The sequence below is a fragment of the Microtus pennsylvanicus genome, chromosome 8 (genome assembly GCF_037038515.1).
Source record: "Microtus pennsylvanicus isolate mMicPen1 chromosome 8, mMicPen1.hap1, whole genome shotgun sequence".
Lineage (NCBI taxonomy): Eukaryota > Metazoa > Chordata > Mammalia > Rodentia > Cricetidae > Microtus > Microtus pennsylvanicus.
This window is the reverse complement of record NC_134586.1, coordinates 60,461,128-60,489,091: the sequence shown is the minus strand read 5'-3', so window position 1 is coordinate 60,489,091 and position 27,964 is coordinate 60,461,128. Positions and strand designations below refer to the sequence as shown.

The following is a 27,964-nucleotide window of genomic DNA, read 5'->3' as shown; positions in this document are numbered from 1 at the left end:
TCGGAACCAGCCCTCTCCTCCCTCCCCTTGCTTCTGCTACACGCTTCGCCACAGGGACTAGAAAAGCCAGTGGTGCAGTGAACGACTTTCTGAGAATCTGTAATTGTTACAAATAAAAGCTAAATGAAAGCAATATGAGCAAGGTGGGATTTTTCTGCGTGCTTCATGCACAGGGGCTCCCTGCAGGCCAGCCTTGCTCCGGGTACTTTTGATGCCCTCAGAAATCCTCTCAGCTTGCCCTATTCACCCCGTTGAAGGACTGCTCACCCCAACAAGTAGTTTGAAGTTTGAAAGAAAAGCTTACATAGGAGAACACTTAACCGGAGGAAGCACAGATATTGTAGGGCTGTGGAGCCCAGATGGAAGCTGTGTTAATGGTGTCTGTGGACACCAGCCCTGATTTGAGGCTCCTGGTTTGCTACACATTGAGGACAAGGACAAAAGGGAGTGAGTTGGTGCTTCTGGGACCAGTTCCCTTCTTTATTTCAGTGAGACACACACACAAGCACGCACGCACACACCCATGACACTCACACATCAGAGTCTCTGAGCTGAGGGCAGAGGGCAGGTGCAGAGGCGCATGCTATGCCCATCCCTCCTCTTCCAGGCCTGCTCAGTACAGTTCACAGGGGCCAGGAGGCTGGGGCAGTGCTGTGCTGGGGACTCGATGTCACCCGGGGATGGGAATCTTTAAGTGTCGGCTTTCTTGTCACTTTGGCCAGAACTGCCTACTTTCTGTTGCTCTAGCCTGATATAGGGCTCAAATGCTGAGGAGCCCAGTTTGTAGCTGGCTGGCGAGTCCAGGAGCGGAGCTGCGGAAAAGCAGATGGCCGGCAGAGGGGACGATGCTGACGCCAAGGGCATTGGGTTGAGGCTTGGAGAGGAGTTCCTGGGATCACCCAAGGAGGTGCTCCTGTGGCTGGCAGGAAGGCCTGGGAGGCCAGGGGTCAGTGCCAGGAGGCTAGGGGCCCTGGGCACGGAGAGCAGCCGGCCCTGTTCCAGCAGCCGCAGAACGCTGGAGGTGGCAAAGGCCTCGGAGGAGGAAGAGGATGCTCGCTTCTCCAGGTCTCTGCTCTGGTCCTTCTTCTGCTTGGTCCGGCGATTCTGGAACCAGACTTTCACCTTGGGGCAGAAGGCACACAGGGATTTCAGAAGGGGAAAGGGAAGGACAGGAGACAGAGCCAAGAGAAAAGGGGAGGGAGTTTAGAGGTGGTGGTGGGGTAAAAGGGCACAACGAGGGGAGAACAGGGGAAGAAAGAAGAACAGACTGTTAGTGTCACCTCACAACACCTGTACTGAGGACCCGATTGGAGACCTCAAATCTCAAAGTGTAGACATTGCTGTTCTGGCCTACGGGAGCAGATTGGCAGACAGGAGGTGGAGTTTGGGGGTCCATTGAAGGGTCAGATTTCCCCTGCATGACCAACACACTTGCTTTTACCCAGGTGTCTTGTCTTAGACATCACTTATGTGTAGGTAATGCCTTAGGCCCAGACCTCTAAACTGAGATCCAAGCAAATCAAGCAACTGCCACCTACTTATTTGATTTTAGACAGGGTCTCCTGATCCCAGACTGGCCTTGAACTTGCTACGCAGTTGAGGATGACCTTGAACTTCTGAACCTCCTGCTGGGATGACAGTGCCAATTGTAGGCCAATTTCACCACATCCAGTGGTCTACCTCGCCAGGAATGTCGCCCAGGGCTCTGTGCATGCTGGACAAATACTCTGTAAACTGAGTGCGTGCTTCTCATCCGTGAGCAGGGACAGTATGTGGCGAAGGAATGGTGTCCCAGAGGCCCTAAACAGAAAGGGTGGGGAGATTTTCTCACCTCCAACTTTCTCAGGACCTCAGAGGTCCAGCCATGTGTGTGGCTCCCAGAGGAGTAAGTGAGAGAGGTGCGATGTCATTGTCTTCGGCGCCAGGGCAGGGAAAGGTACAAACCCATTCTGGGCAGAAGGCGTGACAATGCCAAGGGGTATGGTCGGTGCAGAATAACAAAATTGGGGGACTGCCAACTACACCCTCTGTTGGCAGAAGGAGAGGGAGGCATGGGAAGGGAGACTCCCAGCAGGCAGCTCTAGATGTGGAGAGAAGGTCAAGGGGAGGCTGGCCTGACATTTCATCTATTGTCATGTGAGTTGGTCAAGAGACTGGCTGCACACAAATTTCCTGTGTACACTGTAAATCCCAGTGCCCAGGTTCATTCCAAATTCTTCCTATCAGAATTGGGTCAGGATGGAGGCATCAGGATTTCTTTTTTCTTTTCTTTTAAGTTTATTTTCTGTGCATTGGTGTGAAGGTGTCAGATCCCCTGGAACTGGAGTTACAGACAGTTGTGAGTTGCCATGTGGGTGCTGGGAATTGAACCCAGGTCCTCTGGAAGAATAGCCATCTCTCCAGTCTCCAGACCTGGTATCAGGATTTCTAGAAAACCCTATGGGAGATTCCAATGTGCTGCAGGTAGAGCCCCTTCATGACCCGTGCCTCTGTGTTTTTCACCATCAGTCCCAGGACTTCTAGAGGCTGGTTCAGGAGTCTCAGTGAATTTGAGACAGGTTCAGACCCCTCTGAACCACCCCTGCTCCTTCAAGAAGTTTTTGGTTCCTCTTGTTGTACTGATTCTTCAGGGTCTGCTCTGCCCCTTTGCTGGCTGACTCCTGAAGGGCCAGGCAGTATCCTGTGGGGTGTTTCCTGGCACCAACTGCCCCTGCTGGCTCCTCAGTGCTCTGCACAGGCTCTCTGCAGGTTGCCAGCTTGGATCTCAAGGAATGCTTGGTGGCTTCATGTCCTTTGTTGTGCTGGGCCACAGAGTCCCACAACAGAAGGGGGTGTGGTTTCCAGGGCTGAGAGATGCCCCCCCCCAAGCCGGGAAATTATCTCCTTGGCCTGAGGTTAGTGCTCGATTCTATGGCTTGCTCATTTAAAAATGAAAATGCCATTAATAATTTAGAAATCAGACAAGGTGTCCCTATGAAACCCAGGCTGGCTTTAAACTCTGCGTCCTCCTGCCTCAGCCTCCTGAGGGCAGGGATGATAGGTATGCAGTAGACATTCATCTTCAAAGGCCACTTCCTGGGACTGTGGGCTCATACAGAATCTGGATGCCTGAGTGTGGAAGGTGGCTTGGGTTCTTTCCTATGCTAGGAGGTTCCTCCAGTCTGCTGATTGAACGCCTAGGGCAGGGCAATGTACGGGGACTAAAGAGCCAGAGTAGCACTTACTAAGCTAGTTGGTGACTCTGGGGGCACTGGGGTTTGGCAACTTGTCCTTAGCCTGCCCTTGTCCCGTTGAGGGAGAGGACCACTGAGTCAGGCTCTTGCCTCTCCTTCCAGTTAAGCCTCATCTGTTCGCATTCCCAGCTCTGGGCTTGTTTGTTTATATGATTTGATTTGTTTTGTTTTTTTTTTTTTTTAGTTTTTCGAGACAGGGTTTCTCTGTAGCTTTGGTTCCTGTCCTGGCACTAGTAGACCAGGCTGGCCTCGAACTCACAGAGATCTGCCTGCCTCTGCCTCCCGAGTGCTGGGATTAAAGGCGTGCGCCACCACCGCCCGGCTGTTTATATGATTTGAGACAAGGTTTCCTGCAGCCCAGACTGCCCTCAAACTCAGTAAGTAGCCAAGAATGACTTTGAACTTCTGACCCTTTTGCCCCCACCTCAAGAGTGCTGGGATTACAGGTGTAATTACCACCATGCCCAGTTTATGCAGTCCTGGGGATCCAGCCCAGAGCTTCCTGCATGCTAGGCAAGCACTCTAGCAACTGAGCCACACCCCCAGCCAGCGTGCTGCTGTTAGGGTGCCAGTTCTTCTATGAGGAGCTGCAAGAGGAACTTTAGATGAAGGGAAGATGACAGAGGTTGAGAAAGAGCTAGGAGGAAGAAAGAGGTTCCCAGCCTAGTCTGTCACAGACCATCACTTCCCAGAATCCTTTGTTGTTTTATTTGGGTTCTCCCTGGACTGCTCAGGGGCCATGATCCTCCTACCTCAGCCTCCTAAGAACCTGGGACTGCAGGCTCGTGCCATTGTGCCTGGTACTTCCTGGAGTCTTTGCTTCCTGGAAGCCAAGTGATCACCACACCTCTTACCTGCCAGTATCCCCCATGGTGGTCTGAGTGAGACTAACCCCATAGCCTTCTACATCGGAATGCACTACTGGAAAGGGTTAGAAGGATTTCGAGGTGTGGCCTTGTTGGAATAGGTATGGCCTTGTTGGAGGAAGCGTGTCACCAGGGGTGGACTCAGAGCTTTGAAAATCTAAGCCAGGCCCAGTGTCGCGCTCTCTCAGCCGGCAGAGCAAAATGTAGCTCTCAGCTACTGCCCCAGCGCCATGATGATAATGGACTAAACCTCTGAAATTGTAAGCCAGCCCCCAGTTAAATGCTTTCCTTCATAGGGGTTGCCTTGGTCATGGTGTCTCTCCACAGCCATAGAACAGTGGCATACAGAACAGCCATCTCCTAAAGCACCCGTTCCCTGTACTGTGAATGTCCCTTATCTCTATGGCCTTTCCCATTTTCCTTACACATGAATAATCCCTTCTGCTGAAACTCGACTCTGTCTCCCCTCCTCTCCTTTCCTGTGTGTATGTGAGTGTTGTGAACATTCATGTGTATGAATATGAGCATGTGTGCCATGGCCTCTGGAGCCCAGAGGACATCCTAGGGTGTCAATCCTTGCCACCCACCATGTTTGAGACAGGGTTTCTTTGCTTTTCCATTGTAGTGCAAATGCCTGTGGCGAGAAGGGTGAGGAGATTCCCCTTCTCTGTCTCCCATTTCCATGTGGGGCACTGGGTTGCAGGAGCTCACACTCAGGTTTTCGTTGTGTCTTCTGGGGATTCAAACTCAGGTCCTTATGGTTGCCCAGCACATGCTCCCACCTGCTGAACCTGCTTCCATTTCTTGTCTTCCTTCCTCTCTTCCTCTTTCCTTCCTCCCTTTCTTCTTTATCTTTTAAATTTTGTTTGCTTTGACATAGGGTCTCATGATGCAACCCAGGCTGGCTTCCAACTCTTTATACTGCTGCCTCCACCTCCTGACTCTGGGATTACAGGCCTGTGTCCTCACTCACAGCCTCTGGTTGACACTATCGGCCCTGTCTTACCTGTAGCTCTAATTTTTCCCTCACGTACGTTCCTTATAAGCCACACCCCTCTATGTCAACTTTTGGCCTCATATACCAAGACGTTCCCCAGATACAGGACCCGATGGACGGTGGAAACCTGGCCTGACGCTCACCTGGGTCTCAGAGAGGTTCAGCTGGCGGGCCAGCTCCGTGCGCTCTCGGCCCACCACGTACTGACAGCGCTGGAACTCCATCTCCAGGCGATACAGCTGCTCCGCTGTGAAGGAGGTGCGGGTCCGCTTGGGGCGGTCAAGGTCCAGGCCCTTGGGCAGGACAATTTCTCGGATGGTCCCCTTGGCATCTGCAAGGACCACGAAGGGAGCCAGGTTAATCCACAAGCTGTGTTAGATCATCTGTGGTTTTGGTTTTTTTCCCTCCACTTCCTCCTTCTTCTTCACAAGGTTTCACTGTGTAGGCCAGGCTGACCTTGAACTCATGGCCTAATAAGATCCTGTCAGGAATCCTCAGGTCCCTGCCTGGATACTTGATCTCAGAGAACTTGCTGAGCCTCTCTGAGCCAAGCTTCCTCAGAAACCCTATGCAGGGAGTCATATGTATGTCATGGGTATGAAGATAAAGATGGATGGATGGGAGGGATGAGAAGGAGGGAGAAGGGAGAGAGATTAAAAGATAGGGGAGAGAGAGAGAGAGAGAGAGAGAGAGAGAGAGAGAGAGAGAGAGAGAACGGAGGGAGAGAAGGAGAGAGAGGTGAATGTCTCACAGTAAAAATGTCAGGTCAGCTATCATAGCCTGGGCAGAAAGACTCACTACCGCTCACCCAGAATTCTGTTCTCTTTGCAGAGTAAGGAATAACTGGGACAAACAGGCCACATTCTTAAGTCCAGAGAAGGTGGATTAGAACTGAATGTGGTCTGTCACAGAAGACTTTCTGGAGACAACAAGCCCTGGTCCCTCCAGGGGTTCATAAGGAGGTTAGCTGATTGACAGAGTGCAGGATAGAGGCTGGAAACCCCAGGAGGACCCCAAGGGCTGGTGCCACACTGCTAGACTATGGGTGAACCACCCTACTCCTGTGTCCCTGTACAGCTGAGCCACTTCAGGCTCTAGGCAGACAGTTTTCACACACAGCCTCTTTAGTGCTTTGGGGTCCATTTAAGAAAGGTCAAAGGCCAGGTGGTGGTGGAGGTGGTGGCACAAGCCTTTAATCCCACTTGGGAGGCAGAGGCAGGCAGATCTCTGTGAGTTCAAGGCCAGTCAGGTCTACAAGAGATAGTTCCAGGACAGGCTTCAAAGCTACAGAGAAACACCGTCTTGAAGAAAACAAAAAAGGAAGGCCACAGACCTACAGCCCACGATCACAACAGAGCACCACAAAGTGCTCCGAAAGGGAAACGCTTTAATCTAAGCAACCCGCCACTGATGTGAAATCTGTCGGCACAGGCGGTGGAACAGGGCAGCACTGTATCCCGTGGGATCCACCAGTCAAACAAGCTGCTGTTCCCCACAATGGAGAAGCACTGGCCTGAAAAGCTTACCACCCGCTCAGCAGGGCATGGTGATGCACACCTCCAAGGCCAGGGGTACAAGAGACCCTGTCTCAAAACAAAACCGACACCCACAACAATTTAGCAACTCAAGGCAGCTCTTGCTCAGGAGGCCACTGCAAACGTGCTACCTCCCGCAGCTGCAAGGACCCTTACTTCCACCAGGGGGCGCAGAGACGGCTTTTGCTATGTGCTGGGAAGGTAACTGGCTTTCATAGCAGTCCTAAGCATGGTGAGATGGGGCGAGAGACACAGCTCAGCAGTGAAAAGCAAGTATTGCTTTTGCAAAGAACCCGGGCTCTGTTCCCTGCATCCACATCTGGAGACTCACGACACCCATAGCTTCAGCTTTGGGGTATCCTATACACTCTTTTGACCTCATGGGTACTTAAACACATGTGCACATATGCCCCACAGACACATACATGTAATTAAAGTATTTTTTTTAAAGATATGAAAGCAGGAGGCTTGTCGGGAAGAGAGAGAGCAGAGGTCTGAGGGTGGGGCTAACAGGGTCGTGGATTTAGTCCTAACATATTCATGTAAACAAGCAAGAGTAGCAACAAAGGGGTCAGGGTGCTTCTTCAGCCACCGCCCCGGGTGTGGTGTTGGTCTTGAATTTGAACTTTCCCAGTGTCTCCATGGAGACGAACCTATCATTTCCCCATTTCATAGATGAGGAGCAAGTTTTAAGTAACTTCCTGAAGGTCCCCTGTCAGAATTCAGTAAACCCCAGAAACACCTGATTCTGCCCAGAGTGGTAGCACATTCCCATAATCCCGCTGCTAGGAAGATATCAGCGGAAGACTGCAAGCTCAAGGCAAGCCTAGGCTACACAGGAAAACCGTTCTCAACAAGCTGTGAACAGCAAGCAGAGCCGGGAGGGGGATGTAGCTCAGCGGAGCACTTGCCTAGTAGGCACAGGGTCCTGGGTTCAATCCTCAGCATGCAAACAGCAACCCCCAGCCATGAACACGCTGGGGCATCCTTCATACAGCTGACAAGTTTCAGCCAAGACTTTAGCAATTGACAAAATGAATCTTCTGGAAAAGTCCGTTGTTCACTTGGAGAATACGAGACAGGATATCTATTTGTGGGTGCTGCCTGCCTTGCCATGACCCGACCCTTATGGCTCCTGTTTGTCTCGGTGGATGTTCACCCCCTTCAGGGGTGCTCCAGCCCTGATCTCATCTTCATGTGCAGTCAGCCCTGGAGGCAGGTGAGTGGGAGTATAGAAGGGATGGTACGGGGAGGGAGGGGAAGGACATCACTGCTCAGAGGGGCCTGAACCCTGCCAGCCCAGGTCCCACCCAGGCTCAGAGATGAGTGGGTCTGATGGATGAAGGTCTTGCTATTGGTGTGTAGGAACCACGGGCCTCTTGGGGTGGCTTAGCATCCTAGGTCCAATACTTTCCATATAGCAGAAGAATATGGAAACCATGTGAAGGGGCTGGTTCTCTCTGCTCAGCTTCCTCTATCACCCGTGGAGGAAGAAACCAAAGGCTTCTTTCCACTCTGCAAAGGCGTGGGTCTGAGCAGGATATCTGCAGGGACAGGCAGGAGGGAGGGTGCTTATATGTGGTAATATAGGCTTCACCTCTTTCCGGGCTCCCTGAGACACCCTGAAGTTTCTGAGCCTGAATAGCAGGAGGCCAAGCCACACCCGGGCACACCCTCTTCTCATCCTACAAGATCCAGGAGTGAGTGAGTAAGGTGAGTTCTCTCCCTCAGGACCACTGCATGAGAAAGTCAATTGCAGACCCGCCATTGGGCACCAGGTCACGCATAGAAGATAGGAGAAGCAAGTCAGAGTCACAGTGAGGTGTGCCTGTTAGGACAGAGCAATTACAAATGTGGGGGGAGGGGAGCAAGCCAGAGGCTACTGAGGATGCAGACATTGGATTTACTCTGGAAGCAGCCTGTGAGGGCCAAAGAAACGCTAGCAAACAATCCCGTGACTATGTTCCCGAGTGTTTGTCCTGGAGAGGTGAAATCTAATGTCCACACAAAGACCTGTACGCAGCAGCTTTTCTTTTCGCTTTTTTTAAAAAAAGTAATATTAATTCTTATTTCATATATATGAGTATTTTGCTTGTATTTGTGGGTGTGTGATTTGGAGGCCAGAAGAAGGTATTCAATCTCTTGGAAATGGATTTATTTCCAAGACAATTGTGAGCTGCCATATGGGTGTCGGCAATCGAACCCGGGTCTTCTGTTTCTAACCGCTGAGCCATCTCTCTGGGTCCTGTTTGTTTTTGAGATGGGGGACTCATGATTCTAGGCTGTCCCCAGCACTTCACGTAGCTGAGGTTGACCTTGAACTCCTGATCCTCCTGCTGGAATTGCAGGCATAGTCCACCATGCCTAGTTTGTTTGGTGCTCTGAATTGAGCCCAGGGCTTCATGCATGGTAGGCAAGCACGCAGTCAACCGAGCTACACACCTGGCCCCAAATTTCCTGTTAATGACCTCCAAAAGGAAAGAGGATGTTTTCAACAGCTGGCTGGTTAGAGAAACTGCTAAAACCTTCAATGAGAAGCCACTCAGCAGGGAAGAAGGGTCACTGCAGACAAACTTGGTGTGCACAGGGGGTGAAGAAGCCAGGACTGGAGAGATGGCCTAGAGGTTAAGAGCACTGGTCGCTCTTCTAGAAGACCTGGGTTCGATTCTCAGCACACTCAGAGCGGATCACAATCATTTGTGACTCCAGGAGGACCTGATGCCTTCTTCTGGCCTTCCAGGCACTAAGTGTGTGTGGTACACAGACATAACACCCATATACATAAAGATATCAATAGAAGCCAGTTCCCGGATGTCGTGTACACATGCTTCTGTTTATATAACATCAAATGACAAAATTATGAAGGTGACTGCCAGGGATTGGGCAGATGGATGATTTGACCACACAAGGGGAGCATTACAAAGCCCTTTGTAGGCCAGGTGTAGTGGTGTGTGACTTTAATTTGGGAGGCAGAAATAGGTGGATCTCTGAGAGTTCAAGGACAGCCTAGATTACATAGTACAATTCCAGGACAGCCAGGTCCTTAAAAAAAAAAAAGACTAGAGAGTTGGCTCATAAGTTAGGAACACTTGCTGCTCTTGTAGGGGACTTGGGTTCAGTTACCAGCAGCCAGGTCACCGCTCACAGCTGCCTGTAACTCCAGCTGCAGGGAACTGATACTCGGGTCTCTGAGGGTACCTATACTTCTGCCCATACCCGCATGCAGATATACATAGAGTTAAAAATAAAATAAATTTCTAAGTTTTTTTAAGAAAGAAAAGAAGAAAGAAGCTCCTTGCGGTGAGGCCCTGGTTCTGGATTTCAGTCATTCTGTGACCCTGTGGGTGTGATGCAGCTTCGCAGGGCTGTGGGAGACAGCGGTGAGTGACAACGCAAACAGGTGGCGCTCAAGGGAGGCCTAGCGCTCGGCTTCTCAGACCATCCCCCTGGCAGTTTTCTATGTCATGTTCTTGTTTGTGTTTTGTTCTGTTTTGCATTTCTTTTAGACAAAAATTCCTAAGTCCAGGTTAGCCTGGAACTTTCTATGTAGCCTGAACTGGTCTGGAGCTTTTGACCCTCCTTGATCTGCCTCCTGAGTGCTGGGATCGCGTGTGTGCAGCCCCATTCCCGGCTGTCCTCTGGCTTTGTGTGAGACACTCCTGACAAAGGAAGTGTTTGGTGACACCAGGCTGGCTGGTGGCTACTCGGGATACTCCTGTTCTCATCTTACAACTTATTGTGGCTTTCAAAATATGCAGTTAACCTCAACAAAAACAAACTACAAACCCAGGGTCCAGTGTTGTCATCAAACACACAGATTCACCAACCAAGAGAGAACAATAGTAACGGCCCACTATCTCTGTGTACTCCATGGGCTGTAGGATGATTTGAAACAGCGCATGAGAAACGCCTGCCATTTCAGAATTTATTTTAATGTTTACTAGAAAAAAATTGAATTAGAATACCTCCGTTGGACTCAGATATTTGAATACTCAGTCCCCAGTTGGTGGCACTGTTTGGGTAAGTTAGGAGCTGTGGCTTTGTTGGAGGAAGTATGTCACTAGGGGTGGATTTGAGGTTTCAAAAGCCACTGAGAATTCCTAGTACATGATTTCTGCCTAGTGGTTGTAGTTCAGCTCGTGAGCTCTCAGTTTGCTAGTCCAGCTGTCATGCCTGCCTGTTACTACGCTTCCCTGCCAGGATGCTGATGAACTCTAACCCTCTGGAACCATAAGCCCAAATAAGCCTCGTAAGTCACCTCGGCCATGGTGTTTGTCACAGCAGCAGAAAAGCAACTGATAGACCACGATTTTACACACCAGGATGAGGCTAAAGCAACTGATAGACCACGATTTTACACACCAGGATGAGGCTAAAGCAACTGATAGACCACGATTTTACACACCAGGATGAGGCTAAAGCAACTGATAGACCACGATTTTACACACCAGGATGAGGCTAAAGCAACTGATAGACCACGATTTTACACCACCAGGATGAGGCTAAAGCAACTGATACACCACGATTTTACACTACCAGGATGAGGCTAAAGCAACTGATAGACCATGATTTTACACACCAGGATGAGGCTAAAGCAACTGATAGACCACGATTTTACAAACCAGGATGAGGCTAAAGCAACTGATAGATAGACCACGATTTTACACACCAGGATGAGGCTAAAGCAACTGATAGACCACGATTTTACACCACCAGGATGAGGCTAAAGCAACTGAGAGACCACGATTTTACACGACCAGGATGAGGCTAAAGTGGTACTGAGTTTTAGAGCTGTGGAGATGGCTCAGCGTGTAAAGTTGCTTGCTGCCAAGACTGATGACCAGAGTTCAATTCCTGGAAAACACACACACACAGTGGAAGAGAATCAATTCCTGAAAATTATCCTCTGGCCTTCACATATGCCTCTCCCAGTTAATAAATAAATGTCAAAAATGCATTATATTAAAATACCAAGTAGGGGCTGGAGAGATGGCTCAGTGGTTAAGAACATTGCCTGCTCTTCCAAAGGTCCTGAGTTCAATTCCCACCAACCACATGGTGGCTCACAACCATCTATAATGAGGTCTGGGGTCCTCTTCTGGCCTGCAGGCATACACACAGATAGAATATTATATATATAATAAATAATAAAATTAAAAAAAAATAAAAAAATAAAATACCAAGTAAATAAGTAGATTGTGACTATGACAATGGAACGGAGGTCCAGTGGCAATTCCTCGAGTAGGCAATAGGGTGGAGGGTGTGCACTACCAGGAACGGATTACAGAGATTTTGCCCTGCGTGTGTGTGCAGTGCCCACAGAGGCCAGAAGAGGGTGTTGGATCCCCTGGAGCTGGAGTTAGATGCAGTTGCTTGTCAGCCACTCAAAATGGAACTGATCTTAAGTCCTCTACAAGAGTGGCAAGAGCTCCTACCTGCTGAGCCATTCCTTCAGCCTGGAAGGAACATTCCAGATGAGGGCAGGGTATGCTCATAAACAAACTTAAATATACCAGTGCCCACAAATCGTTTATTTCGAATAAAATTAAGTGAAAACCTTTTCCCCCACCACAAATATCAAGTTTCAAGTAAATCTCAGAGCAAGTCATTGCTTATAAAATGGTGAATTAAGAATGGTTAAAAAATTAATATGGTAAAGACATTACAAAAATATGGTATGGTACTTCCTTTTTTCAGATTTATTTTATTTTATTATGTGTGTGAGTGTTTGGCTGCATGTATATCTGGGTACCAGGTGTGGATCTGGTGACCGAGGAGACGGAAGAGCGCACTAGACCTTCCGGAACCGGAGCTACAGAGAGTTAGTTGTGAGTTGCAGCGTGGGTGCTGGAAATTGAACTCGGGTTTCTGTTTTTAACTGCCGAACCGTCTCTCCAGCTCCAGGGCACTTTCTTAGGACCTTTTTTCCAACACAAGGTGTCTTATCCCTGACTGTCCTGGAACTCACTCTGTAGACCAGACTGGCCTCGAACTCACAGAGATCCACCTGCCTCTGCCTCCTGAGTGCTGGGATTAAAGATGTGCTACACCACCCCTGATTCTATTAGGAGCTTTCTAAGCAGATAGAACACAGGAGATTGGAAGAAACACAAAAGACGCATCTGCCTCCATTAAAGTGGAAAGCTTGTCTGAGCAAAACACCAAAGATAAAACATACAATAAACAGCTGGATGAGAACACTGCTTTGTAGAAAGAACTCAGTGGGCGAGAGGTTTCCTGCACGAGCGTGAGGACCCGAGTGTGAATTCCAAGCACCCAGGTAAAGCTCAGCAAGGTGGGTGTTCAATCCCAGCAGGAGTGGGGGCAGAGACAGGTGGATCCCTGGAGCTCATTGGCCAGACAGTTAAGTGAATTGATGAACTCCAGGTTTAGTGAGAAACCCCATCTTGAAAACCAAGATGAAGCAGCTGGAGAGACAGTTTGTCAGTTAAGAGCACTTAGTGCTCTTGCAGAGGGTCTGGGTTTGGTCTCAGCACCCACAGGGTGGCTCACAACCATCTTTAGTTGTAAGGAATCCAAGCCCTCTCAGACCTCTGTGGATTCTCTACCTGTGTGCATACATATGTATGCAGACACATACTTACACAAAACAGAAATAAATAATAATAACACATGGAGAACAATTGTGGAAGACACCTAATGTTGACTCAGTTTCTATCTATGCACTTATCACACCCCCATACCCACACATATACAAACCAAACCTCAAGACATAGGCTTGGCACGGCAGTGAACATCTTTAATCTCAGCACTTCAAAATGCAGAGGCAGGTGGATCTCTGTGAGCTTTAGGCCAGCCTGGGATACACAGTGAGACCCAGCCTCAAAACAACAATAACAATTTTTTTTCAAAGCGCTCTCTGTGTTATCCACAGGGAAATGACTGAACCCCCTGTGACCCTTACTATAAAGTATCTAATAGAAATGAAAAAGAGTGACGTAAGGGTCATGTGAACTGATACTAAGTGTAAGAAAGTAACACAAAATAACACAGTTGGGGGGTAGAGAGATGGCTCAGCAGTTAAGAGCACTGGCTGTTCTTGCAGAGAACCCTGGGTCATTCCCAGCAACCACATGGTGGCTCACAACTGTCTGTAACTCCAGTTTCTGGGAATCTGAAGCTCTCTTCTGACCTCCATGTATGTGGTACACACACATACAAAGCTATTATATACATAAAATATTATTGAAAAATATGTTAAAATAAATAATATGTATAGTACTATTCCATCTATGTAAATAAGAAGAATCATATCTATTTAACTGTTTAATAGATATTTATCAATGTGCCAAGAACTGTTCTAGACCCTGAGGACATAATAAAATAGACAAGGTTCTATTTCTAGAGATCCTGTATGGAGAAAGGAGAGAGAGAATAAATTTAAATTATTTTTAAATATAACTGATTTATTTACAATAAAAAATAAATTTTTAAACAGAACAATGTAAAAATGGGAGCAGAGAAGATAATAAAACAAACCTGGCAGTTACAAATTCAATCTCCAGATCAAATAGGGGCCCCTGGCCCTTCTCCCACAGGACCCTGATGGGTGGGGGCAACTGCAGCCCCATTCACAGTAGCCAGGGATCAGGCTCTGCCAAGGTGTCCATCAACAGAGGGGTGGATAATAGAGTGTGGTAATGCAATGGAGTTTTATTCAGCCATAAAGAAGAATTAAACTGGGGGCTGCTGAGAGCTGGGGGTTAAGGCATTTGCCACTGAGTCTGGTGACCTGGTTTCTGTCTCCCGGATCCACATAGTGGAAGGACAGAGCAGACTCACAGAATGTTGTCCTTTGATGTCCATACAAGTGCTGTGGCTTGTCACACACGCATACAGAGATTTTAAAGATGGAGGTTTGTTTTTTTTTGTTTTTGTTTTTAATTAGAGAAGCCATTTGCTGGCAAATAGGTGTGACCCTAGGCTACTGAATTAACTGAAGTTAAATGAAATCAGGCAGAACTGGACAAAAACACGTGTTCTCTCACACTCTGGGGTCCTAGAATTGCTCAGAGACACTGCAAATCATGTATGTATGTATGTATGTATGCATGCATGTATGTGCACGCACACACACACAGCATAAAAGAGAAGAGGAAAGAGGACGTCAGGGCGAGGAGGAAAGGGAGAGGGACTGGTGGGGTCCTGGAGAGCCACTGTCTGTGTAGACCAACAGCATAAAATCAATACAATCCATAAGTAAGCAAACAAATGACAATAAATGTGAGGGCCTCCTAGAGCCCCTGAAGAGCTGTCTGTCCTAAAGAAACACTGGGATTTGATGAAGTCAAATCCACTGCTATGTAGTTTCATTAAAAAACAAAAACAAAAAAACAAATAAAAAAATGTCCAAAGCTTAATAATAGAATGGCTGATGAAACCAGCGAGCCTTTGGCTACTCTGGAGCCTTTAGTAAGAATGAGGAATGCTTCATCTAGTAACTTGGGTCGACATTCACCAGACACTGTCACTTGAGACAGCAAGTATGTGTGAAGTTGTGTATGTATGTGTGTGTGTGTGTATGTGTGTGTATACATGTGTGTGTATATATTTATGTGTGTGTATCTATGTGTATGTGTGTAGGTATGTGTGTGTATATGTGCGTGTGTATGCATGTGTGTGTATCTATGTATATGTGTGTATGTGTGCGTGTGTATGCATGTGTGTGTATATATTTATGTGTGTAGGTATGTGTGTGTATGTGTGCGTGTGTATGCATGTGTGTGTATATATTTATGTGTGTGTATCTATGTGTATGTGTATGTATTATGCATTTGTGGAGTAAACTCCTGTGTGCTCATATGTACCCACACAGTAGCAAGTCATGTATGTATGTGTGTGTCTGTGTATGTCTGGCAGGGAGTCTGCCTTTCCTTCTGTTCCCTCTGGGGACTAAAAGTTGATCAGAGAAGGAAAATTTCTCCCAGCATCCTTTGTATAATTTTTTTTGAAGTATTTAGTTTGCTTTGAAAACAAAAATTTTCCCCCAGTACTAAAGATGGCACCAAGCGCCTTGAGCAAATGGGACCGGTGCTCTCCCACTGTCCCCACAACCTTCCTCCTGACCTGTCAGACAACTCTTAGATGTGTGCTTCTGTGCTTATTCAAGGATTCAAGCAAATTCAGATCAAAATGTTTAGTGAAGAGTTTCTTAAATGAGCTTGGGCAGTGGTGGCACATGGCTACTCCCAGCACTCAGGAGGCAGAGGCAGAGGCAGGTGGATCTCTGTGAATTTGAGGCCAACCTGGTCTAAAGGAGCTCCAAAGCTTCAGAGAAACCCTGTCTCAAAAAACCCCCAAAAACAAAACAAAACAAAAACAAAAAAGAGAATTAATGGCCATTAACATAATATTTACATAGCATTGATGTTACTGGCAAGGAAAACACCAGGAGGGTAAGTGTGCCTAGCACTTCTTCTCTTTTCTTTCTTTCCTTCCTCTGATTCCTTTAATATGGAATGCTCCACACAGTTGGGTGTCACCCTCACGCAGGGGCCATGCTAATCTTCTCTGTATCTTTCCAATTTTAGTATGTGTGCTGCTGAAGCGACACCCAGCACCATTTTCTCTAAGTGACTTGAGTGTCTGCCCGGGGTTGTGCAGAATGGATTCCTCCTTCCACAAATGGGCATTTCCACATCCTAATTCCGTCCGTCCCTCCCTCCTCCCCCTCTCCATTTCCCATCAGGAACTAAAGTCTAAAATGCCCAAAGGGGACAGTCATTAGATGTAATGACAGTTTCAATTTCGATTCACAAACAAAATAAATCTCAGAACGATTTGAAAAAAGCAAAAACCTGAGGGATGTCTGCAACACAAGCCACAGAAGGGTTTGTTTCCTTGGTGTATTAGTAGCCCTTGCAGGGCTGGAGCGACTCCTCAGCCAGTGGGGGCACGTCTTTTCTGCAAAGGCCCCAGGTTTCACAACCGGCACCCACATGGCGACTCACAAGCACCCATTTGCACACATAAGACACACATACATACAAGCAGGCAATACACGCATACACACACAGTAAGTAAATAGTAAATTTTTAAAAAGATCTCTTTCAAACTTGAGGTAAGAGAAGTCAATTCAACACAGAAGTAATCAAGTGTACAGCAGATAAAATAAAAATGCAGAATAAATATTAGCAGGTTTAACCTTACTAGCAGTTGGAAACTCTGAGGGTTTGTTTGTGTTTTTTTACTTGGAAAGGTTTTACTCTGAAAGCCTGACCTCTTCTGGAAGGAAGCAGTGAAATTACATTTGTGTTTTTGCTTACTGGGGATGTGAGCTGGCATGTTTGATATAAAATATATAAATACCTATAATGGCTTTGTTGTATTTAATTTTTTTCTTTTTTTTTTTGAGTTTCTCTCTGTAGCCCTGGCTATCCTGGACCTCACTCGGTAGACCAGGCTGGCCTCGAACTCGCAGAGATCTGTCTGCCTCTGCCTCCCAAGAGCTGGGATTAAAAGTATGTACCATCACCATCTGGCATGTTTTTAAATTTTTACTTCTACGAATTTATCTTGTAATCGTAACCATACCGTGTATATGTGAAACAATTTCAATTATTGTAGATACTTTGTTATGATACTTTTCAAACACATACAAAATGAAAGAGAATGCCATATGGATGCTCACTGCCTCCTGGTGTTCCCATTATCATCTCAGAAACAGTGCTATTTCTTTGGTATGGCCGAACTTTTTAGCAAAACATCGTGTTACTTCACCCACAAAGAGACTCTCTAAGAAACTTAACAAGAGTACTATTATAGCAAAAAAAAAAGAGTGACTCCATGCCAGTGTGGAGGGGCCACCCGCAACTCTAGCTCAGGAGGCTCCATGGCAGGCAGGTGTGGCGGGCCACCTGCACCTCCAGCTCAGGAGGCTCCATGGCAGGTGTGGCGGGCCACCTGCACCTCCAGCTCAGAGGGCTCCATGGCAGGTGTGCTCAGGGGGCAGAGGAAGGAGAATGACTGCAAGGCAGGGTCAGACACCATTTTCAAACAAAGCAAAACAAAATAACAACAATAAAAACCAAAGCAACAATTCCTTAATATAAAAGAATGATCGCACTGTTGCCATATTTCCCGTAAATTAGATTAAGAAAAAACTACTTGTTTAATTAAGATGCAGCCTTGGGGCTAGGGAGATGGCTTGCTGGATAAGAGAGCTTGCTCTGCAAGCACAGGCTCCTAAGTTTGAATCCCCAGAACCCACAAAGAAAGCCAGGGTGTGTGCCTGAAACCCCAGCACTTGAGGGCAGAGACACCACGTGGATCTGAACTCATCAGTCAGTCAGCCTGGTAGAAATGGCAAAATGTGGAGCTTCCAGTTCAGTGAGAGAGCCTCTCTCAAGGCAATTGGCAGTAAGGGATAGAGGACAACATGCCTTGTCCTGCTCTGACCTCTGCATGCACTGTACTGGGTGCTTAGGGCGTGCACACTCACATTCCCATGAATAAAACCCAAGCGTGGGTGCACACACACACACACACACACACACACACACACACACACGAGTTTAGAATTGTATCAAAGAACCAACCTGAATACCCATCAGTAGAAAATTAGTCAAATAAATAACAGGTTAGCTACACAACTGCACACTGTGAAGTTTATTCAAAAAAGAATGAAAGAATTCTAGATATATTTCCACATAACATTTGCTAAATGAGAAAATGGGTTTGTGAAAACACTACCTGATTTTGCAATACGTAACTCACATTCTTGTATGTTTCAATTACTAGGAACATCCTTGGAGTAGGCATACATCATACAGGGAAGTAAGAGTATCTATCTATCTATCTATCTATCTATCTATCTATCTATCTATCCATCTATCTATATCAAGGCAAACCAGCTTGATGGACTATATGATTAAAAAGACATCTTACATCAAAGAAAACAAAGGCCAACATAAAGTTGAAAATTGAGCTATAAACTAGACCAACCACAATAAAACTGAGAGCAATGGGGGGGGGGGCTATATACAGAATTTCTATGGGCTGACGAGGAAAGGAGTATTTGAAAATATGGTCAAAAGGAAGAGCCAGCAATTAGCTGCAGGGGAGATGCTTCACTAACCAAGACGTGAAGTTAGATGCCAGCTCTCCAATGACACTGACAGTGTCTAAATGACCCACAGGGTCTAAGAATGAGGCAAAGCAGTGTGAATTACTAGACCTCTTTTGCAGACGAATTTGACAATATCTATCAATATGTAAGCAGGCCAGGTGTGGTAGCTCTCACACACAACGGGGAAGTGGAGGCAAAGATTCCAGAGTTCAAGATTAACTTTGGCTTCATAGTGAGTTCTAACCCAGCCTGGACTACACGTCCATATTGTCTCAAAACACCAAACCCAGGGGCCAGCCAGATGGCTCAGCTGGTCAAAGTGCTACGCTGCCAAGCTCGAGGATCCGAGTTCCATCCCCTGCTTCCACACACCGCGGTCCTCTGACCGCCAAGCACTCACATTCACACACACAGTAAATAAATGAAAATGTAAAAAAAAACAAAAAACAAAACAGAGGCTGGAGATATGGCTTAACAGTTAAGACTGCATACTGTTCTCTTGTAGAAAAAGCATATTGCTCTTTCAAAGGACCAGAGCTCCTGCTCCAGGGGATCCAATTATCTCCTTTGGCCTTGTGTATACACAACACCCACCCATTCCCCCCCCCCCACATACTGTAAAATATTTAACAACAAGCAACCTTCTGAATCAATCAAACAAACAAACATAAAAAATAGGTCTAGAGACGGGGTTAGGTAAACAGTTCAAAGGCAGAGGGGAGGCTTGCCCAGCACCTGAGGCTCTGAGAGGGTTGGGAAAAGTAACTGCCAGCATTCCCCTAGCAATGTAAATCGCCACCTCCAAGGACAATTAAACAAAGACACCCTTTGACCCAGTAACCCACTTTGAGGAGCTCCCTCACAGATATACCCACCAAATGAAAATAACCAACCAACCAACAAAAACCCCCAAGTTTGTTTACTGCAGTATGTGTGCAATAGCAACAGAAAATGTCCACCCATCAGGCACCGGCCATGTGACAAAGAGCCATACAAAGAAACACTAAATATTTGTTAAATATGAGCAAGGGTTCTTTACATCGAAATGCAGTGGAAGGAAAATAAACATAGCTGTACAAATGTGCAAAAACAGGCAAATGGCCAAAAAGAGCGGAAGAGTTTTTTGCCTTAGACTTTAAAAGGGGGAGGGGGAGATTAGGGACTCGTGAGAAGGTTCAGCAGATCCAGGGAGAGACAGCCTGAGTTCCTTCCCCAGGACCCAGATGGTAGGAAGAACTCCTGAAATTGTCCTCTAACCTCCATACATGAGTGAACACACACACACACACACACATAATAATAATAATAATAATAATAATAATAATAATAATAATAATACGTTGATTTTGGTGATTTTCTTACTTAACAATTGAGTGAAATTTCTTTCGAATCAGCAATTTTGCTGCTAGGAATTTATTTCGCTGAAACATTACAAAAATCTGCACAAAGCCTGGGGCCTTGGGAGTTTATTTCACGGTATTTGTACTAAACTAGACCAAATGCAGGGCCTTCCCTGGGCGACACGGTTAGCTTCCTGCACCGTCAAGGACACTGAACTGGTGGGGCAGCAGTTTAAGAGTTTTTAAAAGTGAATTTCAAAATAGCATAAGGAAATCACCTGGACGAGCACGGCAAGGAAGGGATGCGGCTTCTGGCAGCCATAGCTGCCTCTGCTTCTGTTTTCCTGTGGAGCTTGTATTCTGGAATTAAAGCCCTCCGTGGGCTAGTCGATGTGGATGAGTGTGGCCAGCCTAAGGTGTACCTTGAGGGTGTGGGATCCTCCGCGCAAGCCCGCAAGGACACCAGGCAAACGTCACAGTCGGGGAGGTCAAACCTTCAGCAAAAGAAAGAACAGCCCTATTTTTCTAAGCTGCGGCAGCCTTGCGGGTTGGCGGGTGCAGAATTATCTAGTGGTTTAAGTTAGTTCGTTGTTAGATATTTTTGTTGTTGTTGTTGGTTTGGTTTGTTTTCGTTTTTGTTTTACTTTTTTTTTTTTGATAGACCGCGAGGAGGCTAACCTTGAAGCTGAGGCTATCTTCCTGTATCCCATTACAGATTCTTGGCTACCATCCGTTTAGGCTAGTTCTGCTGGAACCTTACTGGCGCTTCCACTGCGGTCCTGCAAGTCCAACGACCTTGCAAGAAGTTCTACAATGCCTTCCCAGACCTATGATCAGAGCGCGCGCGCGCGCGCGCGCGCGCGCGCACACACACACACACACACACACACACACACACACACACACACACACACGAAATTAAGGTTGTCCTATTTTAGTTTTTTTTTTTTTGCGATTCCCAAAGTTAGGAATTTTAAAAATAAGGTTCCGTCGACCTCACACCTTAGCTTTTATGTTGTATGCCCCTCCTATCCAAACAAATGTGTACCGCTAAAATAGAAAGGAATTTCAGCACATTCATGAGTAAGTGGTCACTAGCCGGCTTGTGCTTAGGAAATAGCTCAGAGTAGCAAATGGTCTTCTTTAATTTATTTGGCAAATATTTGAGTGCCCACTGTGTGCTGAGAAAGGAAAAATGACGTGGGCTGGGCAGGCATGGTGCTCATCTCCCAGGGGCACAGAGAGAATGGGGATTCCGACTGCCTGCTCTCCTGACACCTCCCTTTCCACCACTGTGCGATCTAGGAGCCCAGTGCCAGGGGCTGTTTGGCAGCAAATCTCCAGGTTGAGAAGCACCCCAGACTTTACTCATTCAGGTACACAGTACTGCACGTTGGTGTCTGTGAACTAAGTCGAGAAGAAAGGAAGGCACAGAAAAGAAAGGAAGGAGAGCAAAGGTTAGAGAGGGCACCGCCTCTGCAGGCTGACACCCTGCTTCAGGTCACAACAACGAAACCTGTACCTACTTAATTTCATTCGCCCTTGACTTTTGAGACCAGATCCCCACCGGTCGCTGTGCCTTCTCCGCAGCGTCTAGGCCGCTGGAAAATCCCGGCGTCTGCAGGTGGTGTACCGAGCCCTAAGCGCCCTTCCCTTCCGAAGGACAGGCCGCCCCGCCGGGCTCCTAAGCTACCCTGGCTCTCCGGGGGAGGGCTTGCTGCCCTTTGCGCCTTTTCTCAGACCCGCTCCACCTGCGGTGCAGAACAGGGGCTTTTACAGCCGCCGGATCCCCGGAGAACCAGGCCAATTTCGCTCCTATGAAACAAACAGGAAAGGGAAGGCAAAAAACCTCATAGGCTCCCCCTGTCGCCCCCGATTAAAATGAGATGGAAGAGATGTGTCCAACCCGGAGAGAAACAGAAGGCAGAGGCAGCTGAGCAATGGCGTCGAGGCCTCCGTGATGCACAGATGCCCTTTCTAGCGGGTGGCGCAGGCAGCCTGAAGGCGGGTTTGAGCGGAGGCCGCCCTGCGACGCGTCACGGATTTCCCCCGGCCCCAGCGATCCACACTCCCAGCACCAGCTTTCCAAGGATTTGTTCCCAGCGACCCCTCATTGGGTCCTGTGGATGTGGGGATTCCCTGTAACTGTGCAGAGCCCTGTAACTCGTCCCGATCGTTCTCTGAAAATGAGGTTTGGTTGGAAGAGCAGCCGCAAGGCCACGTTCTGCGGCCTGCTTCGGCTTCCTGTGGGGAGCGTGTTAGTACACAGAGGTGAAAATACAGAACTAAATGACCCGCGCACAGACCAGCGGCGCGAATGCGGTTCTTCTGCTGACAACAAATGAAACAAAGGGGAAAAATTAAAGTACATTCGGCAAACACTAAAATTAAAAAAACAAGCACAAACAAACAAACAAAAATCTTCCGAAATTCCAAAATGCGGTTTCCTGAACGAGTCTTCTAGAGCTCTCAACATCTGCTTCGGGCGGGCGGGCAGGCGTGTGCAGGACCAGGTTTCCGAATGTATCCACAGACTGAGATATGGGGACACCTCCGAGGCCCAAGACTGGGGCTTTGCCCAGCTCTCTGTAATTCAATGAGGCCCTGGCTTTGAAGCACAGCGCTTGCCCAGCAAGGCCAGGCCTGCAGCCTTGAGGTCTCCCCAGGCTCAGGGGCCCGTAGAAATGGAGCCTAGCCTTCCGTGGTGGTAGAGACAGCTGTTGAAGCCACTGTCCTTTGCGCCGCTTTTCCGGTGCAGCTGTAGAAGACAGGCCAGTCCCACACAACCGTTGGGCTGGTATGCGTGCTGGGTGCTCCCACCGAGATTTGAAGGGCCAGATCAGGCTCGAGTTGTTTCAAGTCATTTCAAGTCAAAGTCCCAGTGTTCTTGGGTCCCCAAGCACCATGTGCATCTGTCCAGTTTCTTCTCCAGGGCATTTTAGCCGGGTGGACAGATAGCCAGTGCATCACTCCTCTGAAGAATTTTTCATTTTCGGAATGGTTCTTGCAAAGGCGGGGGTGCATCCGATGAGGCTAGCGTTTGGAGACCTGCAGAGGAGGCAGCAGGCTCCAAGGGGCACTTCTGACCGAGAAGATTATTGGTGCCTCCTGGCACTGACCATAAAACTGAGGAGCATTCTTGTCTGGAAGGCACCACCGGGCTGAGCCAAAGGAGGCAGCAGGCTTATTTATCAATTGCAGGGATCTGTGAATCACACTGTCTCTCTACTGCCTGTCCCAATCCCTCTCCATTGAAAGAGTCAGCACAGGGTTGGGCAACTGCAGGGCGAGGTTAGAGCTTGGGGGCCCCATTCCTCGCCTGCCCCCACTGATGAGCCCCTTCCAAGATAAAACAAAAGGTTCCTTCCACCCTACCCCTCCTTGGCCAAAGGCCCTGCACAATGGATGTCTAGGAGCCTTAGAGACTGTGGAGTCCTGGAGAAGCCTCACTGTGTGTGGAAGTCTGTGGTTTGTCCCTGTCTGGTCTGTCTTCTTCGTGCACAGTGCTTATGCCAACCGCTGGAGAGAATGCCTCCATTTTGAAGGCTGGTGAGCAGAACAGGGGGCCTCCTAGGCTCCCAACTTTGCATTCTCAGAGGAAATCTGAGACATTGGCCAAGCAGGGTTACCTAGAGGACAGAGGAGAACCCCCCCCCCGCCCCTTTTCTTCAAGATGGTCTAATTCTCCTTTATGGGTTGTTCTTCACCTCTAAACTGCTGGCTTTCCGCAGGAGCTCAGTCCCAGTCCCTGGGTCCATGGCGTGTGTGTGTGGGGGGGGGGCAGTAGTTAACAGGGGCTTGACTACCAAACCACACTGCCCCAGCCATTAGACACCCCAGGGCTACCCACTCCTCCCTTCAGCAGTATCTATGGAGATCCTGCAGAGCACTTTCTGTAGTCCTGGCAGCACCCTGGATCCCTAGCAAGCTCCCTGGAGATAAAATCACCAAGGCTGGAGGGCAGGAAGGCCAGAGATGAGACACCAATGCTGCTCACCTCTGGCCCCAGCTGTCCTTGGAATTTCCAGGGCTAAAGATCTTTCTCAATCAATCCCACAACCAGGGGTGGGAGGGAGGGTGGAAAGAAGTGGAGAGAGTGGAATCTCTCTACCCTCCCTACCCTCCCAGCAGCCAGGGCAAAGATCCTCTCCCTTGCACCTTTTAATGGCTGCCTTGGAAGATATGAGGAAAATATGTCTTCAGAGGATCAGGGGACCAGGGTAAAATGTGCTTAGGACGTATGCGAGGGCTGTTTGTTTTGGACAATGAAGGCTTCCCTGCCCCAGTGTTGGGCTGGTTTCACTTATGGAAGCCTCCACCCTTAGCTGTGGTGGGGCTTCAAGTAATTGAGCAGTGCCGGACACCAGTGATCCTGCCTCGGAGGGATTAGCAGTAAACGACATCGGGGCATTGCAGGCCTGTAATAACATCCTTGTCATTAAATGGGAGGGGGCAGGGGGATTTGTGAGGGCTGCATTTGCTTTCCATTGCAGGCAGGCGGATAAACTGCACGTCATAGTTAATATTTCCATTATACTTTACAAATATAAGAGAATGGCTTTGGGAGTACACTACAGAAGAGTATCCCTGAAGATGCACGGGGCCTGACTTAAGTGGTTCTATCCCAGAAGAGAGAGGACCACATTTTACTTCCCCCTTTAAGAGTCTGCCCCAGAGACAATCCCGTTGATGCCCATGAAAAAGATTTATTTGTTCTACATAAAGGTTCGTGGGAGATGGGTCATCTTTGGGCTCCAAACTCAGTCATCCTGACAGGAAGGACACATCTGTTCTTAGGTGGCGTGATGCACAGCACTAGCAAGGACTGGAGACCTTACCCTAGGAGCTGGGAACGTTAGACTGTGCCTTCATCTCTGGAAGGAGCCTTGCAGATTTCCTTAGTGAAACTCAACTGGTGGTTCACTTGCACTTAGAACCTCTCAGATGGCAGAACGGAATTCTAATTTAACCCCAAGTGACCAACAAGTCCTCACACCTCGGTGGTGTGACTGCCTTAATTCTGTGTGGGTCCCTAGAGTGGCAGTGGCCACCCAATCTTCTAGTGACCACACCTATTCCCAGGAGTGTTTCTTTATGCTCTTTCCCTTCCCCTGAATTCAAGACAGCTTCCTATGCCTTCAGACAGGAGGTCTCTAAGCCTTCAGGCAGGCTGTCCCTGTGTCCTGCCCTAGCTGTCTCTCAGAGGTCCAGGGCCTCTCAAAGATTAAAGGAAGCTATACTTCACTGGCTCCAAGAGAGAGAAACCTAGCTTCTCCTAGGCAGAAGAGAGGAAATTGGCTATGGCTGGTGGCCTCCTGAGGCCTGCAGGTTCCTGGATGAGCACACAGGATGAAGAGGCTCCGAAAGGGCAGCTAGGAGAAGCCAAGTGAGCGAGTGAATCAGAAATAATACCAGGATGGCGGAGGACAACAGGCCCCAGGTCCAGCTGAGGGCAGGACCCCAAAATAGAAGGAATTCTTTCTACCTTGGAGAGACCCAGACCCAGGAGGTTGACACTGGGGGCCTGAGTCTGGCTGGACAGAGGTAGGAGAGTGTTGTGAAGAGTAGTTCCCCGCTGGGAAAGGATTGGGAAACAGAGTGACGGCAAGTGAAGCTGAGGACGAAAGCGTCAGCCTGTCTAGGCGGATGGGGAGCCCGAAGTTGGCGTCCAAGCTAGTGGGAACTGGGGCAGCGCAGCCGTGGCGGGCCAGCCTTCCTCGGCCCACTGAGCCTTCCCTGGGCACTAACCCACGCAAGGCCCAGTGCTGGGAAACATGGCTGGACTAAGGCGGGGAAGCACTCCGCCTGCCTGCAGGGCCGGCCTTCTTCAGCAGCTGCCCACTCGGGTTCCTCCCAATTCTGTCCCTGCAGAGCGCGTGTGACACTTTCAACACCCTTGCTCCGAGAACCGCTGTGCGAGGGCCCTGGCTCTCGGTGTCTTGCTTCCCTAACTGATTAGCATCTCTTACTACAGCACCCCGCCTGGATGGGCCTAGAGAGAGAGGACCAGCCCAGGAGGACGAACTGCTGGGCGGAGAAACAAGGACTCCTTCCAGCCCCTGCTTTGTCCCCTGCGTTCAGCTCAGTGTCCCGCACACAATAGGCACGCGGAATATTTGCTGGGTGTACTGCCGAATGAATGAACCAGTATATAAACTGAGTGATGGACGCGGTAGAAAGGTCAGAATGCCCAAGAAGGACAGGATGATAGACCAAGGAACTAGAGCCGCGGCTGTCCCCTTACCTCGTACCAGGATGCGGCGGCAGTGGTCCGTCTCACCGAGCGCGGGCTGTCCCTCGCTATCTCCGCCGCTCTCCCTGGAGCCCGCGGGGCTGGAGACCGAGGTCGCGGCAACCTCCCTCGGACTCCCACTACTCGTGTCAGCACGCAAATCTTCCGCTCCGCCGTGGTCTCCTTGGCGCCCGCTCCGGCCACCATGCTCCTCCCGGCGCTTGGGGCCACGGTCCCTCTCCGCGCCCCCATCGCCCATGCCCGCCACCACTGCGGTCTGGGCCGCGGCAGTTGCTAGTCAAAGCTCAGGGTAGCAGGTCCTTCCCCGCCCCTCCCCGCCCCTTCCTTCTTCGATCCCGCCCCTCTCAGAGCCCCGCCCCCCGTCGGCGATTGGGTGCGAGCTAGGGTTCTGGGACTCTGGCTGGCTCCGCGAAGCGCAGCGCAGCGGGAGATTGGGGATGCGGGAGGAGGGGGGGGAGGGTTGGAGGTGAAGAGGGAAAAGGGGAGGGAGAGAAGAGAAGGACGAACTGGAGAGAAAGAAGAGAAGGGGAGGGGCCGGTGTCCTCGCACCTCTGCGTGTGGGGCGTTGTTTAGAGCCTGGAAGTGGGAGTCCGGACCCTCCGACTGTACAGAAGAAGGCCTCACACCCGCTCCTAATCTTTATTACTCCCCACCGGTCCTTCTAGACGCCTTTCCTCACTGTCCCCTGTATCCACAGGGAAATGTACCCAGCGTTCAGGCTGACTCCGCTAGATGGATTACCCAGTGTGCGAGGAAGGCGACGCAGGCGCGACCCTGCAGAAAAGAGGAGGTTTGCTGGGCTCCGGCACGTGGTGCTTTGGGGGTGGAAGTGGAGACTGGGGGCGCACAGAACGCCACCTTTTGCAGAACTCCCACAAGTTTGGCCAGACAAGCTCAGGAGGTCGATGCACTCCCTCTGGCCAAAAGGAAGTGCCGAGCTGGACAGGCAGACAACCTGGTCCTAAGGCCAGCTCTGAGGTTGTTACTCCCGGACTGACATTTAGAGAATAAGATAGAGTTCCGAATCCCCCCACCGCGAACTTTCTATCTTGGAGCAGTCCCTTACCCAGCACTGTCTCGGGCTATGAGAACCAGAATGTGAGCAGAGATTTGGTTGTGAGCCTGGCGCTTTCAGGCGCCCCTTTGGCTACACTTTCTGCCGAGTCCAGCTACTCTATAGACAGCGTCAGGAGGTATGGGGACCAGTTTCATGTTATTTGACTCAGGTTTAAAGAGACTTGGGGGAAAGGTTGAGAGAGAAGGTGCTTGAATGACCGAGGTCTGTAACTCCTTCCCTAAAGGCTAGGGGACACCCCCCCCCCCCCCCGCGCGCCTCGGTCCCTTCCCTTCATCTACCTGCAGAGCTGGGATGATAAACCAGGTACTAGGGGTGAGCCAAATGCTTGGTGTGAGTTCAAGCCAAGATACTTCAGGAGGCCCCAAGATCTGGTTGAGGGTGTCTGTGACTACCAGGCAGGTCCCCGTGGTCCTTCTGAGGGTCAACAAGTATGTAAGCGTGGGGAGTCGGGGAGTCGGTCAAGGCCTTGGCCTATGTTTTGTGTGTGTGAAAATGGTTCTGTGTATTGTTCAGTCCCGGGTGTCCTTAGCCAAAGGGGAGGTTGTCAGAGACGCACCAGTGACAGAGCGACTCT

The 27,964-nt window shown here is 49.1% G+C and overlaps 1 protein-coding gene and 1 non-coding gene across 2 annotated transcripts; both read right to left on the bottom strand.

Annotated features, from left to right (window-relative positions):
- Positions 1 to 690: 690 nt before the first annotated feature.
- On the bottom strand, positions 691 to 26,550 carry Vax2 (ventral anterior homeobox 2). Its single transcript, XM_075982026.1, has 3 exons — positions 26,304 to 26,550; positions 5,240 to 5,427; positions 691 to 1,122 (listed from the first exon to the last, which is right to left on the bottom strand). Exons 1-3 carry the CDS (start codon positions 26,548 to 26,550, stop codon positions 691 to 693), a joined length of 867 nt encoding a protein of 288 aa, XP_075838141.1.
- Positions 16,100 to 16,205, bottom strand: LOC142856647 (U6 spliceosomal RNA). Its single transcript, XR_012911689.1, has one exon. It is a non-coding gene; the product is annotated as a U6 spliceosomal RNA (small nuclear RNA).
- Positions 26,551 to 27,964: the final 1,414 nt, after the last annotated feature.